This window comes from Lissotriton helveticus, chromosome 5_1 (assembly GCF_964261635.1).
Source record: "Lissotriton helveticus chromosome 5_1, aLisHel1.1, whole genome shotgun sequence".
Lineage (NCBI taxonomy): Eukaryota > Metazoa > Chordata > Amphibia > Caudata > Salamandridae > Lissotriton > Lissotriton helveticus.
Genome location: NC_136065.1, coordinates 883892061 through 883915375, shown reverse-complemented (window position 1 = coordinate 883915375; position 23315 = coordinate 883892061). Strand labels below are relative to the sequence as shown.

Sequence of the window (23315 nt, the reverse complement as noted above, 5' to 3'; positions counted from 1 at the left end):
GGGAGTGTCACCTGCATCAGAAGGGGAGTGTCACCTGCATCAGAAGCGGAGTGTTCACTTGATCAGAAGGGGAGTGTCACCTGCATCAGAAAGGATGAGTTACTGCATCAGAAGGGAAGGGTTCACATGAATCAGAAGGGGTGTGTTACTGCATCAGAAGAGAAGTGTTCACCTGTATCAGAAGGGAATTGTTCACCTGAATCAGAAGGGGTGTGCTACTAAATCAGAAGGGAAGGGTTCCCCTGCATCAGAAGGGAAGTGTTCACCTGAATCAGAAGGCGAGTGTCACTGCATCAGAAGGGAAGTGTTTACCTGAATCAGAAGGGAAGTGTTCACCTGAATCAGAAGGGAAATGCTCACCTGCATCAGAAGGGGAGTGTCACTTGCATCAAAAGGGAAGTGTTCACCTGCATCAGACAGAAAGTGTCACCTGCATCAGAAGGGAAGTTTTCACCTGTATCAGAAAGGAAGTGTCACAAGCAATGGTCCGTGCAGGTAACAGTGGTGGGGCAGTGGGGTCAGTTGGGGGGGGAGGGGGATTTCAAGGGATGATGCAAAGTGAAAATTAAATAAATAGTTGATTTTCCCTTGGCATCGTCCCTTGAAATACCTCCCATCCCACCCGACTTGACCCCACTGCCCCACCTCTGTTATCTGCAAGGACTGCAGCTGAGTGTCACCTGCATCAGTAGTAAAGTGTTCATCTGAATCAGAAGGCGAGTGTCACCTGCATTAGAATGAAAGTGTACAACAGTAGCAGACGGGTGACATTCATGAGCATCAAAAGGGCAGCATTCCCTGACATCCTAATTGTAGCGTTTACCAGCAGCACAGGGCAATGATCACCGGTATCAGAATGACTGTGATCACTGGCATCAGAAGGGGAGCGTTCACCTGCATCATAAAGGAAGTGTTCACCTACATCAGAAGGGGAGTGTCACCTGCATCAGAAGGGAAGTGTTCATCTTCATCAGAAGGAAAGTGTTCGCCTGCATCAGAAGGGAAATGTTCATCTCCTTCAGAAGGGAAGTGTTCACCTGCACCAGAGAGTGTCACCTGCATCAAAAGGGGAGTTTTCACCTTCATCAGAAGGGAAGTGTTCACCTACATCAGAAGGGCAGTGTCACATGCATCAGAAGGGGAGTGTCACCAGCCGCGGTCCGTGCAGGTAACAGCGGTGGGGCGGTGGGGCCGGTTGGGGGAGATTTCAAGGGACGATGCAGAGTGAAAATTAAATAAATAATTAATTTCCCCTCTGCATCTTCCCTCGAAATACCCCCCACCCGGCCCCACCGCCCCACCACTGTGACCTGCACGAACCGCGGCTGAGTGTCACATGCGTCAGTCGTAACATGTTCCCCTGAATCAAAAGGGGAATGTCACCTGCATCAGATGGAAAGTGTACAATGGTAGCAGACGGGTAATGTTCATGAGCATCAAAAGGGCAGCATTCACTGGCATCTGGATTGTAGCATTTTCCAGCAACACAGGGCAATGTTCACTGGTATCAGAACGACAGCTATCAGCGGCGTCAGGAGGGAAGCGTTCACCTGCATCATAAGGGAAGTGTTCACCTACATCAGAAGGGGAGTGTCACCTGCATCAGAAGGGAAGTGTCACCTGCATCAGAAGGGAAGTGTCACCTGCATCAGAAGAAAAATGTTCACCTGAATCAGAAGGGGAGTGTCACCTGCATCAGAAAGGGGAGTGTTCACCAGTTGCAGAAAGTCAGTGTACATCAGTGTTCAGAAGGTTTATCTTCATCCTGTATCAGAAGGGCAGTGTTCACCAGCATCAGTTGGGCAGTGTTTACTGGCATCAGAAGGACAGTGGTTTGCAGCAACAGAGGCTGGGTGGGGGGGGTCTCTCTCTATCACGCAGAAAAGCAGAGTTCCGAGGGTCTCTCTCAATAACTCACGAAGGGCCTCTTTTCTGATATCCTTGATAAAAGTAAGACCCCTGAAGAGCAAAGCAATCCTTTAAATATCACAGTACGTTTGAGCACTCTGGGAGGCAGGATTAATGTCTGCAGTATGAAGCATAAATGAATCTTTCAATTATCCCGCACGCCTTCAATGTGATAAGGTAAATTGGATTTTAATATGCCAAAGACACACATTTGCCTAATTAGACTGTTTGTAAAGGCTGGCAAAGATTAATGCCACAATCAGTTGGAAGGAGATGCTTTGTACACAGTGTGGAATAATAATAAGCCATCAGTGTCCTACCTGCCCTGCATCCACCCACCCAGCGACATAGAAAGGTGTTAAAAAAGAAGGGAGTGCAGGAACCTCACACAACTCTTAGATGCGACCTCGCTGTTTTGCCTGATGTATGCACTCTTACTCAATCTGCTTTGTTGTACTGGTATTTTTTATTCCTTCATTCATTATAAGGAATTAGTAGCTATCCACAGGTATCTCAGTAGGCTACTGCAGTCGTGCTTAAAGCAATCCTCAGCTATCGCAGTGAAATCCTTGAACATAGTGCTTAATTTGTAAAAGACTAAGTGCCAAGCCCAAAGAGTGGTTCAGAAGCCCGCAGCCAGCATTGATGAATGTTGGCCTGCCGCATACCAAGGCTGCGTAGTCTTGATTCTACCTCATGCTTCTTTAATCCAATATCAGACATGCCCGCTCCTTCATCTCACTCTTGCAGGGTCGTCTTCATCCCTGCTTTCTCTCTTTGTCACGGTTTCCCATCTTTCTCCTACTCCTTCTTTCTGCCTTGTCTGTTTTTTTCTCTTTTGCTCTGGGTCAAAGTCTGGTGAGACAAATAAGTGTCGGTCCCCATAAATGAGTTTTGAGGACCCACCTTCAACCGGCCACTCAAATTAAGCACTGCTTGCACATATGTCTTATTTGTTTTAAGGTCATCCTGTGTCAGAGTGGGTGCTGAAGATCTACTCTATCAGCGGCACTTCCTTTCTGTCATCTCACCAGGGGGCATATTCACAATGAAGTGGTGGAGCGCAGCGTTAGTCTCCTTGGCTTAACGCTGCGCTCCGCTCCGCTACTTGGGAAACGGAGGGCTGTATCATATTTACAATAATATGGTGCAGCCCTGCATTTTCCCCAGTCCTGGTGCTAAACTTAGCAGTCTAACGCCAACGCAGGCTCCCTAGCACCATAATGCAAGGGTGTCTGCATTGAGAGGAAGAATGTTTATGTACAGGAAGGTCTCCCTTTCTGCACATAAACAATCTTTAAATGGTGTTTTGTAACTGTTATGTGTGTTGCTTAATGCAGCACACATAGAAGTTCCAAAACATCATTTTGTTTTTGATTGTTATGTGCAGGAAGGGTCATTATGTGCAGAAAGGGTTACCTTTCTGCACATTAACAAGCAATGGCAATTAGCTGTTGCCATGTGTGCTGCACAATGCAGCACACATGGAAACAGCAAAAACGAGCAGAAATAAAGCATTTCTCTTTATTTCACCTGTTAAAGACCAGGTTTGTCTCTGTCTCCTATTTATGCTACTCTTGTAAATAGGGGGCAGCATCAAAGTCAATGGGTGTTTCAGTGGAATGCCCACAGCAAAACACCTATTGCCCTCCCCTTTCACTCTAAGTACAGCGTGAAAGGGTGCCTTATTTACAAGGCAGAGTTAAGCCATATTAAGTGGCTCAATGCTGCCTTGTAAAAAAGGCAAAGCACCAATCGCCACCATAGTGTCACTAAAAGTGACATTGTAGTGACGTTAGAGGCTTGTAAAAATGCCCCTAGGTTTTCTGTAAAGTTGCTGTTCTTTTCAAGAGTTATTCTGTTAAACTGATTTCATGATGACTGCCAGTACATTTACCAGTCCCATGTGGCTATATGATACGATTTGATCTATTTATATTTGAACGTCATCTTTATATGATCATAACTTCTTTGAATCCCTTTAACTTCAGATTATACAGAACTTTATACACAACATATAAAGCGAGAGATTGCCCAAGGAGATGAAGGGCTGGTTTGAACTTTTTTGTCAGGGCTTTTATTTCCCCAGTCTAGCCCTGTATGTATTCTGACATAGAAGAAGAGACGGGGCAGCAGTGCACAAATAATGCTACTCCAAATCCACCATGTCATGAACCTAAAATACCAATAACTCTAATTAAATAGGAAAATGTGAACATATCCATACATGAGTACAAGATAACTAAACTAGTGTTTAAAAGCAAATTCATTTCTTCATTCAAAAACAATAGCATTGATCATGAGTTTCTTCACATGTCATTTGTTGGGTGTCAATTCTGTGGAAAGTGTTGACCGACTGGTGTCTCTGTTTTGCTTTATGGGAATGTATGGCTGGGCTGGCTTTCTCCCTGGTATAAGTTGGCAAACTTATTTTTATGCAATTTGCCCTTTGGCAATTTTTTCACTGAAAGTGATATGCAACATTGACAGACAGTTGTAAAACTGATGAGTTGTTGAGGGAGGACTATGCATAGAAATTGTGGCTGGAGTTACATCTTTTTAACACTAATAGGGTACATTATGCTTCTAATGGCAGTTTTCCTCTCGTGAAAGTATGTTCTAAATGTTTTGTTTGCAGTTAACTATAAAAAATGATGGGCTGTATGAATGAAGACCTCTCATACCTGCTGGACATATCCTTTAGGGCACTGAGGAGTCTTTTCGGTACCGCAGCTGAATGATATGAGAGAAGTTTGTTCAAATTTAATTTTATGTAATTGTAGTAGTTCCTTTGTTGATAGAAGATTGGTCTATTTATGAAGAATGGAGTAAACTAAAAAGGAATTTCAGCATGTTAAGTTGATAAAACTAGATTGTGATTACCTTTTAGGAAGAAAGTTGATGAAAGGTAACAATTTCCAATCCTGCCACTTGGAAGTACTTGGGTTTCCACAGCTCATTAAATGATAACTTTCACAAAATCGAATTTCTATCAATAAATCCACAAGCTCCTCAAAGGGTTAGTTAAGTCAAGAGACTGTTCGGTACAATTTATAATGCATATTTTATATTAAGACTAGTGATTACCTCCTAAATCTCCCTGTGATCACTGATAGAGCACGGTATAAGTTATATCCCATTTTTAACAGTAATTAAACTCACTTTACAACTGCTGTAATTATATTATTTTAAAGATTTAAATACAAATCTTTGATATAATCTTGTATTAAAAATCGAGGCTGGCGATGGCAAATTCTAACTTAAGGAGAAAAAAAAGCATAGGCAATATTCCTCTCTCTGACAACGTCTCAATTCTAACCCATCACTTCTCCTATCACTCAAACTATAGCACTTTTGGTATTGAGTATTGAGTTGTCAAATTGTGGTCTCCTGTGTTTTTTTAACTAAAATAGATGGGAAGATGAATTTGTCACTGTCTGGCTTGACAAAAGGAATGAGCAATCTAAAACCATACTATAGTGACTTATTACGATAAAATATACATGCCACAAAGACTCTATTTGCTATTATATTAATTACAATTTTTTTTCTATAAGCAACCAGTTTGCAGTGAACCAGCGACAGAAATGATATTGAGAGGAACACTTCTGACCTGCAGCTTTTTCTTGGGTTAATTAAAGGATTCACATACAGAACAATGTGGAAAGACAAGCTGGCCCTCAGGCCACAGACACATGCAAGAGTAGTTAAAATGGATCTACTACCAAAGTCAAACCAATTACAAAAAGATGTATCTGGATAATAAAAGGCAGAAGGATGAAGGCAGGTTTGTTTGCTGTTGGAATGAGAAATGCTGTGAGAATGAAGCTGCTGTGTCTGCGGAGGAAGGCTTACTCTTTCACTAACAGCGAGAAGAGCCAAGTGCTTTTTTAGAAGAATGGGAAAAGTTTACATCGGCTTTACCATCACACCTGTCTATTAAAATTCAGAACACTGTTCTATAATCCAGACGTTTGATTTGTTCCCACCGTATGCCATATAAGCTCACATTGAGCATTGTAACTCTGACTGATGTCATTACATAGGAACATCAAGAGCTGTATACATACCCTAAATATTGAAGTAGATCATGAGCTAATGAAGTGTTTGGATACTGAAAGAACATTGGTGGATTTTATTTACCGTTTTTTGTGAATTCCTGTTAAAAAACAACTGTCTAATCTTTAATACGAAAAACTATCATAGGAACAAAGTGATCAATTTCTGAAATTCTACTATTCTACGATCAAATGTCAATGCCCACTCCATTCAAATGTGTGATTGTTGACTTTACCAATGCTCACTTTGCCATGTTGGTTTCGCTCTACAAAATGCATGTTGTTTGGTAATGACACGGTACAAGGAAACTTAAAGTCCACCACTGCCATTAAATACAGGACAGGAAATCCTAGGCAAACGGCAGTGAAGATAATTGTGTTTTGTGGGAGGCACAAACAAACTCTGGGGCAGATTTGCAAGCTCATTGCCACACATTTACGCCACCATTGCATCACTTCTGTGACGCAGCAGCGGCGTAAATCATGCGCCACTTTACGCCTGACTTAAAACGTGACGCATCTAGGGAGATGCCTCACGTTGTGAAGCCCTGTGCCACATGAAACCTGCGTTAGGTTTCATGTGGGCGTTCCGTCACAGGGTGGAGCTTCCGTCGCAGGAAAAAGTGACACAGTGAAATCTACAAGATTTCACTGAGTCACTTTTCCTCTACAAGATTTCAGAGTCACTTTTCCGCGGCCGCTGCCACAAAACCTTAAGCCTGCTTCAAGCATGCATAAGGAGTGGTGCACCACGTTAGGTATGGGTGGCCCCTGTGCATTGCGGAGTTGCGCCGCACTTGCGACGCAACTCCAGCAATGCGCCGCCCTTACAACACAAGATGTGACACGCATCTGCCTAACCTTGCCCCACGGTGTGCCGCATTGTAAATGCGATGCATCTGTGGTGGCGCAAAGAGAGACTTGCGTGTCGCATCTGTACTGGTGCACCCCTGCTGATTTGCAGAGATGCGCCAGACATTATAAATATGCCCCTCTGTTGCATAGCTGAGATAAAGCTTGTGGGGCATATTTACAATGTCTGGCTCATAAAACATAAAAGTTTTTCAGAAATATCACAAACAGAATAAGGAAGCACAAATGTGTAGTCCCAACAGTTCTACCTCTATCAATATATACACTAGTGAAATGTATCAACAATAGAAACAATGGAAAAACTGTAACTTCATTGACATGATTGAAATGTTGAAGATGTTTGTGTTGTTTGGATTGGAAAATATTTCCTGTCACTAGCTACATTTGAACTAAATTTACCGGCCATTTTCTCCCTTTCCTCAGATGCAAAGAAGGCTACCAAGGAGTTCGCTGTGATCAATTTTTGCCGAAAACGGATTCCATCATGTCTGATCCAAGTATGTCCAGCCTTTCTTTTACTATCTGTTGTATTTCTCAGATGAAAGTAATAGTTGGTGATGAAAGACATTTGTTTGTGTCTGTTTTATTTTTTAAAAGGTCAACAACGTATATACAATTTTACTTTGCTTGAGTTGAACTGAATTCTGTCATTTCCACAGCCTCACAGTCCCAATACAAAATGTTGCTAATATTTGAAGAATTTTAGCTTCAAGATAGTGTTGTCGAAACAAGGGTCAACTATTAATCTGATTTTCTCTGAAGCTTGACTCAGTAATCATATAGTGAGTTTGAGGGAGTCTTACATCATGTTTTTACTAACATGAACTCACAGCCGCCATTTTTAAATGATTTGAATGTGTTTTCTTCAAACAGAAGAACATTTATTCAACGATGACTGTTGTATGTATACTTTTGCCGGCCATCTTTGAATCAATTTCCTTAAAGTATAAGAAAACACATTCAAAGATATCCATGGCTCTAGCTTCATCTTTGAATATATTTCTTGAAAGAAAAGAACATTTGTGAAAGATGTCTGCCATGCATCCTCAAGCACTTGCTGCAGCCATATTTGATGGCATTTTCTTAAAGTATAAAAACACTTTTAAAGAGTGCTGCAACTCACATGCATGCATCTGGATGGCCATCTTCGAATAGTTTTTTCAAAGAAAATATGTTGAATTTAAAGATGGACACAGTGTCATCTAGGGAAAAAGAGGCTTTGGAAAAGCTATTAGCTTTCACAGGGAATACCTGTTGGTTTTGCTGATGCTTTTCTATATTTTACTGGAGAAGGTGATCCAGTAACCTTCCTCTTCCTCCAGTTCCTTCGTCCTTTCTCCAATTTTGGTGAAGTTCGATAAGAGAATAATTCTCTTTTTTTTTCTTCACTGTTACAGCAAACATGCATTTGAAAATGTGAAAACCTTAATGCTAATATTCTGATGCTTACTTATTCAATGTTTTCATGTGTGGTTGACTGATTACAGTACAATTATGCTGACTTACGAACATATTTTGCCTCATTTGTTGATATATTTTCCTTTGTAATTCCAAAACCCTATCAAGGCTTTGCATCTTGATTTAAAGCTCTACACAAATATTTGCAGGTCGTAGACACATGTTCATTGGGGATGTATGACGTTACAACGCATTGTATTACAACGCATGCCTTTACGACGCAAGTTTTACAACGCAAGTCGTTACAACGACTTGCGTTAGGGGGCGCTGGATAGTGAATAGTATAATTTACTATTCCAACTCCAGTCCCCGTGGATAGTAGGGAAGGTGTTGGAAACTATTCCCTATCCTAGAGCGCCCCCCAGCGCAAGTCGTTGTAAAAGTTGCGTTGTAATGGTTGCATCGTAAAGGCACTTTGTTGTAAAAGTTGCGTTGTAAAGGATGTTCCCCGTTCATTGGAAATAATACTAATGTAACCAGACCACTGATTCCCTATGAAAGAGCCAGAAGAATGCTGCTGGGGCATTTTGTTCTTCTAGGAAAACCACAGAGTACGGACATTTTTGGGAAGCATTTTTCATTCCTAGTCTAAGATTTCCTAAAATTATTTTTTTTAATGACTTTTAAGACTGGAGTCCCGTGTTGATGAACTTACCTGCTAGCGATTTGGAACTGTCTGGTGAAAATTTTGGAAGTAAGCCATATTTAGAGTTTAATATTCTAAACAATAACCACTAATTAAGAAATGTTTACTCTACATGCATTAAATAACCTCTTTCTCTTAGATCTGCACTGTTTCATAGTTTGGTGAGAAAGACTTTTGTTACGTTTCTCACCAATATACCTTTCTTGTACTTTCACATGGCATTCCTAAGGGAAACAAATACTTTTCCTGACACTTTTTTGCGAATGAATCATGAGAACCCAAGCTCTTAACATCAACACATGAAGAGATTCAAAGTAAATAGGCTCTTTTTCAACTAACCTGTGTGGACAGACTGGGCAGTTGTTGCTCCTGACAGATCTGGAAAGCAATTTGAAAAATACAATTTTGTACCTTGTGAGCAGAACATGGTTGCATATCATTCGGCCCATAGTGGATTAACAATTGATGTCACCACCAGAATGCATGGAATATAAAAAGTTACTTTCTTGGAGGAGTGTTTTTCTGAATTGAGAGCTATTCAGTGGATCCCCGTCTTCCCCGCTGCCTTACTGGCATTCCTTAATGATGCACTTGCATGTGTTTTTTATATACAGCAAACCTAGCAGAAAGACAGGGGAATGTGCACAGGATAAAAGGCTGAGATAGAATCAACGTGTGATAGGAGGGATAACTGGTTCACAGTACTGCCTCATGATGTAGTGTTCTTTAAAGAGGATAGACTTCAACTGGCTCCTTTGCTAAAACAGGAATGGAACAGTAATGATAGATATGGAGATATTGTTTTGAATCTCACGTTCATAGAAGGAGAAGGCTTAGTGACTTTTTTTTTTCCTTTTTGCAGTTCTTCGTCACCAGTCTGATGGTGTTCTGGTTGTGCATGCGCAAAGAGTTTTGAAAGATGGTGTTGTGAGGGGTCAAGTGTGTGAGGAATTTTTAAATGATGTAGCTGGTATTGAAGATGGTGTAAGCCCGCAAGGGGAGCCAGTGGTGTTCCTTCAGGCCGGGGTATTTTGGTCATTTTTCTTCATGCCCTTAATGAAATGTGCTTCAGCATGTTGGATACCTTTAAGGAGGCCAATGGGGGGTCTGGCAAGTCATGGAGCAACGCAGTCCCTTGAGCCGTCCGCAAGAGTATGAGGGCTTGAAGTTGCTATCTAGGAGGCATGCTTTTAACATAGTAAGCAGAGAAAGCTGGTACAGGTCACCTTGATTTTGTTTGCAATGTGTTTCAACATGGTGAGATTGATATCTTGTGTGAATCTCACTGACTTGCCATTGGTTGAGAATTGGAGTTCCAATCTGTCCAGGCTCAGGGTTTTGAGCCAGGACAGGAATAGTTTGGTGAATAGCAGGAATTCTGTTTTGATGGGATTAAAAGCTTGTCCTATTAGAAGTTAGCCTTTAAGGCTGTTACTCAAAATCACATTTACAGATCTTAAAGAGGTTTCACTTGTTTTTTTTTATTTTAATGAAAAGGTGGAATTTTTCATACATTTGTTTCCTCAAACATGCATAAGAGAAGCCCATCAGTTTCTCATACTCTTAACGAGTTACCCTTAATTTTAAATTCATGTGAAGCTGTGCAATTTTCACACCTCTTCCAGCGCAACCTGTGTAATGGCAGGACTACAATATCATTGCTAGATGTAATCAATATCCTTTTGTGGTGCACATTTTCTCCGCATTTAAAATTTTCTGAAGCAAGTCAAAAAGCAGTAATTAAAAATGTGGTTCAAACATGGATGTCAGTCAACAAAATCCCTGAGGTAGCAGATGTGACAAGACTTGCCCTTTGACCTCCCCCAGTTACATCACAGAAAGTGACATCATGCAAACTTTAACTGAATATCATCCTAGGAAGTGGTATCACATGACATTTTACTATGATGACACCATGAGAAGGAACATCACTGCAATTACAAATCATGCATTAAGTGCAAGGCTGATAAAGAGGAGAGATACTATCTTTATGATATCCAGTCAAGCTCTCCTGGCTGCTGATGGCTGATGGCCAGAAACCGGCCCAAGGATGCTTGATTCCGGTCCAGGGAACACATGGCTTGGCAGTTCAGGTAGGACTCTTCCCATGAGGCACAGGGTCAAGACCGATTTGCATATGGCCATGTCTGAACTGAGGGTGGTGTGGGGATAAAAAAAAGATATCCCGTTTACCTCCTTCTCTCTCAATCAGTTGTTTCTTCCTCATCCACCTGCCTCTTTATCAAAGAACACACATTTCCCCATCAACTCTCTCTCAACTTGTTACATTTCTGTTTCTGTTCTCTACTCTCTCCTCTCTTGCAGCTGTATGTCACCTACATCTCACCTGTCAAACCTCCAGACTCTTTTCACTATTTGTCTCTAAGCTGCTACATCTTAATCAGTCTTCACTCTCTCACCTGTCTCCCTCAGTCTAAGTTATTGCATCGGTTTCTATGTTCCCCATCACCTATCACATACTATGTCTCTTAACAAAGTCTTCCACACCCATCTCTCCCCTTTCACCCATTCTCTGAATGGTCTTTTTCACGTGTCTCTCTCACTTGACTTCTTATTGCTTCTCCCACCTCTCACCCTTCTCCTTCTCGCCACTCTCTCTAATCATCTACCTTGCACCAGCCACTTTACTCACCTCTCTTTATTAATTGCCTGTAACCACACTAGATTCATTCCCCCCTTTCTCAGTGGTCTCTGTATGAATTATTTCTCACCTCTTTATTCCCTCTGTGCTCTGTTGTTTCTATTCCCTCTCTCTCACCTCTTTCTCTCTGAGATCTTTCACACCAGTCTTTCTATATTCTCTTTCTTACACTTTCCTCCTACCTCTCATCTTAAAACTGCCTCCTACTCCCCTATCTCTCCCCTATCCCTTAGATGTGTCTTTTTCACACTGTCCCTTCTTGTAGTGTTTTTTCTGGCCTGTCTCTTATTTAGCCCTTTTCTCACATCTGTCTCTCTTCTATATCTCTATTTCACCTTTCTCATTGATATGACTGTCACACCTCAGCTTTTCCTCTGTCAGCAGCCACTCTTGTCTCTCTTTCTCTCACACTTGTCTGTCTCTATCTCTCCAACATTTATCTTTTTGTCTCTATTGTATCTTTCTCATCAGTCACATTTCTATCTTTCCGACTGTCAGCTGTCTCTTTTTTGCCTGTCTGTCTTACACATCTTTTTTTCTTGCTCTCTCAAACTTGTCTGTCTCTATCTCTCATTATATATCGCTTTATCTTTCTCAGTTCGTTCTTTATTTTTCTTTCTCTCTCTCTCTTTATCCCTCACACACTTGATTCTGTATCTGTTTTGTCTTCTTCTTCTCTTTTGATCCCTCTGCTTCTCACTTATTCCTCTCTTAACCCTTCTTTTTTCTCTACTATCGGCTGTATTTCGCTTCTCCCCTGACATGTCCAGAGACAGAAAGAGACCTAGAGTCACCTTTTGTGGGCCTTCTCAGTCAGCAACAATAAATTATGTTGCAAAGTTTTATTATTTTCAGTTTACCACGGTGCTGAGTTCTTGCTCGAGAGGCACGCTGCAAAAGCAGCTTAGCCCATGTAGCACAGGCCACAAATCATAACATTTTGTTTCAGAGCCGTGTAGTTTCACTGGTGAATGTAAGTTTAATGCAGGCAACATGTTAATTGTTGGCTGTGAGTTCAAATAAAAATGCTCAGAAAAGCCCAGTTTAGCATTCCTGACACTACTTTAGCAAATTCCAAGGAAAGAGGTTGCAAGGGTAGTACCAGGGGTCGAAAGGGCAAGCTAGGGCTCCCAAATGTGACCCCTGGTGACCCCTAAATAACGTCCATGTTCTTACTTAGTCCAAAATGAAAGACAGTAAATTATGAGGATGTTAATATTGATGGACTCAATACCAATGTTTATAATGACACATTTGTGCATGAACTCTCCATCAAACCTGACTTCAGAAATACATGATCAGGCAGGCTCTGTGACCTAGGCCTGAGGTTACTGATTGACGAGTCACAGGTGGGGTGACACGTAGCCGACAGACAAATGCACAAACAGGAAACTCTGGTCCATCCCCCAGATAAGCACAGTGACACCACAATGGTCAAGGGAAACTGGCCACAATAAAGCAGACATGGTCAGAGGGGTGCGCACATTCCCAAACCCCCATAAAGTCAGATGCCACATGAAGTGAGGAAAACACAGTCAATTAGGACACAGCACACACAGTACATGCAGTCATCACGCGCCCATGATACCGGACATCTGGACACATTACCCACAGGCCGACACTGGGTCCACACAAGGTCGAGGCCCACCTGCAATTGTCATCAGGGGCCTTATTTTTAACTCCAAATACAGGGTTTGCATTCTATTAACAAAAAAAGGATCGCTGGAAGTAGTTGATGATACCCAAAAGAAATGTGCAAAACTCGGTTCAGATTGATTGTACTTTGAGACAGTTCTCAGACCTGCTTTTGTAACTGTGCTCCCGGCCGCAGTGTTTAATTACACCAACTGTTCCTGTTTTGCTCAACACCTCTTGTCTTTTGTATTTTCAAGGTAAATTATATATATTCGAAAAACAAGGAAACTTTGTCTGCCCACTTATGTTATTTCCTCCTCTACCCATGTTATTGATGTATGTCCTTTGACATTTCCTGCATGGTCTTTCCGTTCCATTCCATTAAAGAGTTGTCAAAATAAAAATAAAATTCTAATAATTTATTTAATTGAAAATATTCACCATTTTTAAATTAAAAGTGGTACAATAAATTATGCTAATCAGGACAAATCCTTTAGTGGCAGGTCAAATGCAACTGTTTATGACGTTAATCGGTGGATAAGCAAGGGTGCCATGAACCCTAAAGCAATCTACTAATATTGACCACCCCTTACTCTGCTGGATGGTAAAAGACTACCATATTTGGATTGCAGGCCTCAGTACCACTAGTCCTCGTGCTCTATTGATACCTACACCACTGACATTGACCCTTCCAGTTTTCCAGCAACACATCATAAGGTGTTATCCGCTTCTGGCTATGAGCAACCTGCCCATGCCTTCTAGTCTTCAGCAGGGTCAAACAATAAATCTGATGGATTGGTAAGAAATAAATGGTACAAAGTTCAGATAGAACTGGTCTATAAAATGTCGGCATGAAAAGAGCTCAATGAAACACATTACTAAGTGGTACATGCTTGACAATTGCCTCTGCTGTCACATATTTTCACTGGAACTATGTTGTCCACAAATGTCAGGTAGTGATTTTCTGTCATCTTTGAAACAGAAAGTCTAGAAGCATTTCATAACCGGAACCTGCCAACAGAAGAGAGGCAGCTATAGAAGTAAAGCTATCAACTTTATGCTGCACCGTGTATCAAAATGTAACATTTCTGAAGAAATGACAAAAACAAGTTTTTAGGTTTCAGCCACATGAGTGTTTCAGCTGAAACGTGAAGCACAGTTAAGTGCTTTTTCCACAGGCTTAAGTCCACCTTCTTCCAATCTTTGTTTCCCATTTTATAATAACATTTATAAAAATCAGTCAATGAGACTGTCATACACATCTCCAATAAACAGTGGAACAAGTCAAAACACAATAATAAAACGAATTCACAATATTTGTATTACCGCCATTTTACAACAAACAGTGCATCTGCCACAATTCTGGCTTGAATGTTTTTCTTCAGGAAATGTTAGAATTTAAAGTGCATATGTTTAAAATAATGCACATTTCATGCAGCCACAGTTGAAGTTATTAGGCCCGTCTCAGTTAGAAGTGGAAAAATTGAGAATTATTGGCTTTATTAATGCACACATTTGCCAGGAGCACTAGGGGGCATATAACCAACAACCGGTGATAATTATCGCTAAGCGTACTTAGCCCTAGGATAATTATCACCGACTATCGCTTGTTTTTATAGCGGATATAGCACGCTGTCAGCGACGCTTATCTCCAGAGCGATAAAAACAACCGAGTTAGCTGCCAAATGTGAAATTATCGCTGGGATTCCAGCGATAATCACGCAACGTTTGGCGCTACATTGGTGATAGGACAGGGCATACTTAGCCATGAAATCCTCCTTCCTTTGGATATAATGGGTAAGTCAGATGAAAAGCAGGTGTAAGGAAAGTAGCGATAACCGAGGTTAGCGCTACTTTTTTATCGCTCTGCAGGTTAGCGTTAGATTTGATAATAGGAGAAATGTCGCTTAGCGACATTTCTCCCGTTATTATGGGGAGGAACGGCCACTTTGCATCTCATTAGAGGTGCAAAGCTGGGCGTTAAGGGAAAGGACGCTGAGGCAAGGCTTCACGCGATAGCATGACCTTGCTAATAGGGCGATACAATTATTGCCGCTTTCCGGCCGAAAACGGCCGCTAAAGCGGTGATAATTGTCTTGCTGATATGCCCCCAGGTATGTTATGAAAACTGCATTTCATCGGATTTATGTATAAAAAATGCACACCATCGCATACCACCTGCAGAAAAGTTATGTGTGATATTGTGGCGCGCAAATGTTTCCAGTAGAAAGTGTTTCTCAGGTATTGCACACATCAGTTTCATCATTCCTGAAAGAAGTTTTTTCTGGTCAAACCAGTGTCCCTAGGGAAAAAAAGAACCCAAATGCTAAGCGAAGTCACAATCCAAAGCCGGTGCTCTATGGGAGAATGTGGGAAATTTAAAAATGTGCCAGCTTATTATTATTGTGGTTAGCAGATCACAAAAGCCTTTTGATCTTTATAGTGAGTGTGGGCCCAGCGCCTTTCATACGGGATAAAATAGCTCCTTCCTGGCTTAGAATAAAGCAGTCCCCTCATAAAATATGTTTGTGTATGGATACTTTCCTATTGAAAGATTTGCAGCTGGTTTTGTCTGTTGTTTCTGAATATTATCCCATGGGTCAAAAGGAGATTGCTCTGCATCACAGCACTTTTAACTTTGAAAGTGACCACCAACAACAGTAATCTCTTTTAAAAAAGTTTTGTTATGGAGAGGCAAATATTCCTTAAGACAACTTAGAACTTGAGACTCCATGAAAATTACTGAGACAAATTCTAGGACATAATGCTATGGTACATTATATAATTATACGTTATGCTGTGTTTTGTCATATTATGTTTCATTGTGTGATATAGTATTTTTAAAGCGCTCTTTAACATTAAGTTTGCCTTGTGCTAAGTGTTGGTAAGAGCATAACAAGTGTCTGGCCAACTCCTCGTCAATCTTCTTTAACTTGTGCCTGATCACTCCAGTGGAATCAATTCTACTTGTTATGTTTACAACCAACAGAGCGTGCTTTCTTATATTTATTAATTTACTTGTGGGTTCATAAACAGAACATCTCCATTAGGTACCATACACTGAATTTTAGACATTACATAATAATATAGGATATTGGCTACATAACATTAACAACGTTTTGTGGGAAAGATGGAAGCATACAGGGACATTTATAGTCAAACACTTAGACCTAAAGAATGATTTCAGATTACAAAGTGCAGAGTTTTCCTGGAACTGGCAACCATTATTGTGCACAAGAGTCTGTTGAAAGTATACACACCTTGCTTGCTTGATCATTCAGTCCAAACTGTGTAGCACACATCCAACATAGCACTGTGAAATGCAGAAAATCAACTAGCCTGTTTCTGCAGAAACAGGCTAGTTGGTTTACTTCTGGAAAACATGGCCATAACCAGGTCACAAATTAGGAACCGAACTAGCTACATGTGCTTTGTACTGTGCATACGTTCATAGTCCAGTAGGACAACCAAAATATAATCCTCATTCTTATTAAATTAGGAAAATGTGGGTAAAAGGCAACATACGGATTTGTGACATAAAGATTAAGAACATAAGTCAGTAGACCAGACCCTGTAGCCAATTAGCTCAGAGCAGGCTCCTACAGTTGGCTGAGCCCAGCATACATTGCAGAATGGCGGCTGGTGGCTGTTTGGGACCTGTCGTTGATTCGATTTGATTCGAAAACTTTATTCGATCATTATCAAATAGGATAATAAAAATACATTAATAACAAAAAGTTTAGAATTACAGCCATAACCAGCATGCTGTTACAATTCATGTGTTCGAGAGAGACAATTTTTTTTAAGTAATGAGAAATCATTATAAAAATTCGGTATATACATACACAGATGCTAAATTAAAATGGAAGTTAAAATAAATTATATACTTGAAAATAGTGGGAATCTAAAACAGTAGATGCCAGGGCCAATTAAAATCCCAAAGACTTTTTTGTTTTCCTACGTGCCCGTAAGAATGATGCTACTGAAATACAGACTAAGGGGTTTGGAAGTGATTTTAAAAAGTACAGTCCCATCATGCATTGTTGAAAATCGTGGGGCTTGTTGATTGGTGTAATATACGTTTTCCTTTCCCTCTGGTAAAGTTAACAGAAAAATATTATGTCGTGGTCAGTGTGGGGAGAATTCATATCTCATGGTTAAATCTTTTCGCAGGGAAGCCTAACATCAAGGATGTCACATTTAGGTGAAAATGCAATAATATGAATTTGTGTTGTGATAAAGGAACATCCTCTAAGTAGAAGTATCCTCCCTCTAAAATAGATGATACTAACTGATAGGTGAGGACAGACTTGTTACTATAGTTCTTCTGCCTACAGTTGTATTGGGCCCTCAATGCAAATGTTTCCACCAGCCTGTGTCTTGGCGTCAGTCTACAGGCCATTGGGTCCTTGAATAAGTCTTTCATCTCCATCACAGTCAATTCCTGTTCAACGTAATTTAACCATCTAATTCTTTTATAGTTTTCTAATCTTAGACAGTCTCTTATTATATTTTGAGTTAAGGACACTGTGTCTCTACACCAGATAGAATGCCATAACAAGATCGGGGCTAGTCTAATTACATCTGTAATATAAGGTAAACCCAACTGCACATGTAGTATATAATCTGTGGTGGATTGCGGGAGAGACACCAGTGATTTTAAAAAAAGTATTGTCAATGGATTGGAATCGGTCGACGGATAAAATCAATTATGGGCTGATCAATCCCCATCCCTTCCATAATATGGCAGAGCTTAGAATGAGAAACACAGTCAAATGCTGCTGAAAGATCAATAAAAGCAAGATAGATTATCCCATCCTTAGCTATGGCATACTTGTCCACTAATAATGAGAGGTTTAAGCACTGGTCTACCGTGCCTTTGCCCCGCCGAAACCCGTATTGGGGCTGCATTCATATTTCCTTGTCTAATGCCTAGGCCTCTAACCTAGACAGGAGGAGGTGGCCCAAAGTTTATTCTGTTGTATCTAAAAGTGATATGGGTCTATACTTTTTGGGACTTCCTCTGTCTCCTTTGAGACCAGGAGTCAACCCCCCACTTCACACCCCGAAAAGGTGGGTTGTGTTCAGAAGTTGGCCAAACACCAAGCCATGTGGCAAACCCCTGCAGTGAGTGACCAAAGGCTGTCTGCTACATAGATCAGCTGCACCCTATGGAATGGCACAGGGCACAGCTCCCAACTGTTATATGTAATATATGATCAAAAATTTCAGAAATTCACTGTGAAAACCAAGGTTAAAGTGAAGTTATGGTAACATTTGGTTATAAAACCCTAGGTGCATGTCTAGAAAAAATGAAAAATGTGAAAAATATATTTTAAAGTAAACATATAATTTTGAACTGCAACTGAAAAAAACATTGAAATTCGAAAGGTATGGATCACTTTGCAATCTGTAACTCACACAACTGCCTTGTAAACCGTAGCTCATACAGCATATGCAATAATTGAAGGAGTCTACATTGATTCATAAGCCTTTTCTTTCAGTCTTCACACACAAGATTTGAGTAAAAAAGAGCAATGCATGGCAGAATTTTGTGAGAGTGCAAATACAGATGCCTGAATCAAATTTAACTGTACACAGTCATGTACTCCTTGGAGTTAAATCACAAAATTACATTTACACTTTTGTGTGAGTTTAGGGTATTTTTTGGGTATTAAGATAGGACAGGTCTATCTTTTTATGTACAGAGATCTCTGCCCCGACTGCAGACTCTCCCCAGTTCTGAACTTACTATTAACACGTAATTTGTGAATACAAAAAAATAAACCATAAACGTACACAAACGTGCAAGTTTACCTTTGTGTATCTAGCATGTAGACATTGCCTCCTTAGGTGGTTTTCCCCTGGACTTGATGATACTAGTGGGCTGCAGCACTGATTGTGCCACCCACAGAAGTAGCCATTCAAACCTGTATGAGGCCTCTCATTGCAGTGCATGTGTGTGCAGTTTACTGTCACTTCGACTTGGCATTTAAACTACTTGCCAAGCCTTAAACTCTCCATTGTATTACATATAAGTCCCCCCTAAGGTAGGCCCTAAGAAGGCCTATGGGCAGGGTGCCTTAGAAGTAAGTAAAAGGTATGACATGAGCGTTTTGCTTGTCCTAGTAGTGACAAACAGCCTATTTCATTTTTCACTACAGTGAGGCCTACCCTCTCACAGGCCAGCATTAGGACTTCTTTAATACCCTTTTAAACTGTAATTCCTGATCAGAGAGGAGTAGCTTTTTCATGTTTCATATGTTTGGAATGGTAATGATAAATCCTCCTCACTGGTCAAGTTGGTTTTTAAAATTACTGTTTTAGAAATGCCACTTTTAGAAATTGGACATTTCTCTGTAGTTACTTCTCTTTGTGCATGACAGCCTGTCTCCAATACACGCCTGGGTTGGGGGACAGCTACACTTTGTGCACTTCCTCCAGACAGCCTCACACACTGGAAGGTGAGGCTCATCTGAATTCTGAGCACTCATTTGCATTCATCTGCATTCTGATGGGTCTTCCTGGGCAGTGAGGAATTGTAGGGGCTGACACACTTCAATAGGTAGTGTCCTAACAACACACACAAAGCACGGATGTACCCCTGACAGATGGCTTGGTGGACAGGACTGGGTTGAAACCGATCCTTGTGCACTTCAGAGTGTTGCTTTGTAGTCACCCCCTTCATCAAAGACACTTAAGGGTATAAGTACTGGGTCTCTGACCCCCTAAAAACAGTCACTTCTGGGCTTTAAACTGAACCTCTGTCAGAAGGCCTGATGTGCTGCTGAAAGGGTTCAACTGGCCTACTTTTCTGAAGGACAGATTTTCTGTTTGCTGCCCTGCTGCCTGCTGCTCCCTGACTCTCCCGAAGGAAAGTTGAACTCTGCCTTCCCTCCAATTGATCTCCTAGGCTTGCTGGCTTGCCTCCTGTTTTCTGAGGTCTCAGGAATACAAATGACTTCTTGCAGTTTTGCTCGTACTGCTGGATTCTGCCTTCTGTGAACCCTTGTCTAAGGTGCCCCTTCCATGTTCTGGGCCTCAAAAGGGAGTTCTGCAGCTGTTTTTACAAAACCGACACATCATCACCACTGTGCCAATCAGAACCGATGCACAGCCCTTTGATTCCAGCGGAGAGGCTATTCGAAGACAATGGTTCTACAGCCTTCACGGCCCAATGATGATGCTCTGTGCGGTTCAACGAAGATGCATTGCCTTCACTTAAGCAAAGCTTGATGACGACGCAGCGACTCAATACTTCGCTCCATCCAAGGTACTTTCTCAGTGGGTCCTGTAGCTGGGCTGCCCTCCATCGTGGTCAGACTGAACTTTGGATTTGCACCGGTCCCTCGTGAACTCAAGTAACCTTTTGGTAGCTTGTGACTTCTGAGCACTATTTTTGCATTTATTCTTTAAAAATTAATATCTTGACTTAGAATTTTGTTGTTTTGGTCTTATTTTACTCAGATGAAATATTCTCTATTTTTATAAACATGTGTGGAGTGTATTTGTGGTGCAGTCATTGTGTTACATTGTGTGTGTGTGTGAGTGTGTGTGTGTTACACAAGTACTTAACACACTGCCTCTTTAGATAAGGCTGACTGCTCTGTGCCAAGCTACCAGAGGGTGAGCACAGTTTATCTGTCAGTGTGTATCTAGCATACCCTGAATAGATTGGTTGTTCCTGCCTGGCCTGGATACATACCTCAGCCAACCAGGAATCACATTTCTAATATAGCCCATTGGGTACAATTTGTGGTTGTTGATGTAAGCAAGGATGTAGCAGATGCCGCTTCAGTCACACCCCTCATTCGCTGAGGAATGCTTAAATCCCCGTCTACCTCTATGCTGGAACAGTACTACTGAATAGCAATACTGAAAGTGGGAATTTTCATTGCTAGCAATGTAAGAAAAGAGTGTTGGGCTCTAGAATTTATTTTATGCACTATATTAAGGTAGAAAATGAATCAACACTTCCCTCTTCACAGACCCTTCAAGTTTGGGAAACAAAATTAGTCCCTGACAACTATGGGAGGATCCAGGGTGCACTGTTTGATTTGTGAAATAATATTTGGAAGCACTCACATTTTTCTCTGTAGCCCAGTGGCAACTAGGCCGAATGTAGGGGTTGTTTTGTTGAGGGTTGTCGAAGCTGTCCTGTCTTAATTTCACTTAATGCTTCTTTCTCCCACCAACACAATCTACTTGTCCCTACATGCAACTACTGTAGGTTCCTTTTTATCCCTGGTTTCTCCCTTTGCTGATTATCTCAGCTGCCCTGTCTCCTTGTTTCCCCTTTTGCTGTTTTTGTTTCTCTTGCTCTGGGTTAAAATCTGACTATTCAAAATAGTCCCCGTTCTCAAAAACAGAATGCCAGTGGACTCCAAGCAGTTGCCACAAAAACACTATTTTAGTCTTCATAAAAGACCAATCCAAGCTCAGTTCTTGCACCGCTGTCCTGGGCATCTTCTCTGCATGCCTATACCCTTTTGAAGTGCCAAATGTTCAGTGAAAATGCTTTGTCACATTGACCAAAGAGCCAAAAACCTTGTAAACACGTCACCCCATTTTAATAAATCAGAACCAACATACATTTGTATTTTCTTTAATGAAAAAAAAGATGCTAAAATTGAGTTTCAAAGTAAATTTGCTAAGAAGGATAATACGCCTACCACACATCATGAATATCAAATATATGTACATATCGACCATTCAGTATTGTGTAATGTCGGCCAGTGAGTTATAAACAGTAAGGGAGTACAGTGTGTTAGCGAGTCATAAACGCAGAGGGTAGAGTGCCACAAATCATTCTCTGTAAGCGGATTTAGCTGACATATATAAAGAAATTCTGTAGCAGGAGCATTGAATTCACATTAAAAAAGCTAAGTGGGAATCTATAGGAAAGATGGAGATCAAATATGGCTTGTGATGTTAAATATAGACTAAGTAATAAAGTAATATGCTGTATGGATTGCTCATTTGGTCGTTAATTATGTCTTTAAATGTAAGTGTGTTTCCAATTAATTTTCTTAGATAAAAATGTGAAAAGTAATTTTCACACACTGAAATATGGGCATGATTCAAAAAAGAAAACGTCAGAAAATTAATTCAGAAACGGTTAGTTTTCGTTTTGATGATGATTTCTATGTTTGGAGCACGATCGTTACTTTTTATTTCTTTCCAGAGCTAACACATTTTTCTCTCGGGAGAACTTCGGGTCATATTATCAAGCATGGGTGATACATTATCGCCGCTTTTATCGGCAGGAAACTGCCGCTAAAGCGGCGATAATGGGCTTGATAATGTGCCCTTGTGAATTCCCATAGCAGCCCAGGTTCTGGTCTTTACCTGGGCTTCTATGGGAATTCACAACGGCATATTATCAAGCCCATTATCACCGCTTTAGCGGCAGTTTCCTGCCGATAAAAGCAGCGATAATGTATCGCCCATGCTTGATAATATGGCCCTTCGTTTTCCTACTTCCTCATCTACTCTGGAGGGGCTAGACCTCCATTTGCATCCTGAAAGCTCAATCCCTACTGCTCATGACAAGATTCAATCTTGCTACATTTCACGATGGAATACCAACAAGCCTGTTTCTGTGGGTGTTCCACAACTTTTTCAGGTGAACATAACCAAAAACATCACTTACCGCCACCTAACCTTCTATTTTCCAAATTCACATATTCCATCCCGGTCACAGCACATCCGTTTTGGCAAGTACCATTTACAGAGTTGAATCTTCTCTAGCCCTGATTCTGTGAAACTGGAGCAAATGGTTTTGCTCTCTTAAGTTCACCTCAGGTGTTCAACAACTTTTTCAAGTCGGTCCAATTTTTTGCTGAAACTTTTGTAATTTGCTCTATTTCCATATTTCATGCACTTTATGCCATTTTTCACCAGCCCTTCTAAACGGTGTCTTTTCTTGATGACTGTGTATTGCATTTTTCCAGGGCTATGAATCACTTTTATGTGCTTTGCCTTGGAATTTGACTGATTCATAGTATATTACTTAATGGCTCAGTTGATCTGTCTACTATTAAAAAATTGCATACTGCAAAAAACAGAATTCGTG

At 40.9% G+C, this 23315-nt stretch overlaps 1 protein-coding gene across 2 annotated transcripts in view; it reads left to right on the top strand.

Annotated features, from left to right (window-relative positions):
* The window catches only part of NRG3 (neuregulin 3), a 1733439-nt gene that overhangs the window by 1172507 nt on the left and 537617 nt on the right, over window positions 1-23315 (top strand). For both annotated transcript variants that reach the window (XM_078641127.1, XM_078641126.1), the window contains exon 3: window positions 7263-7336. In XM_078641127.1, the coding sequence (XP_078497253.1) occupies window positions 7263-7336 (74 nt within the window). The remainder of the gene's footprint in view (window positions 1-7262; window positions 7337-23315) is intronic.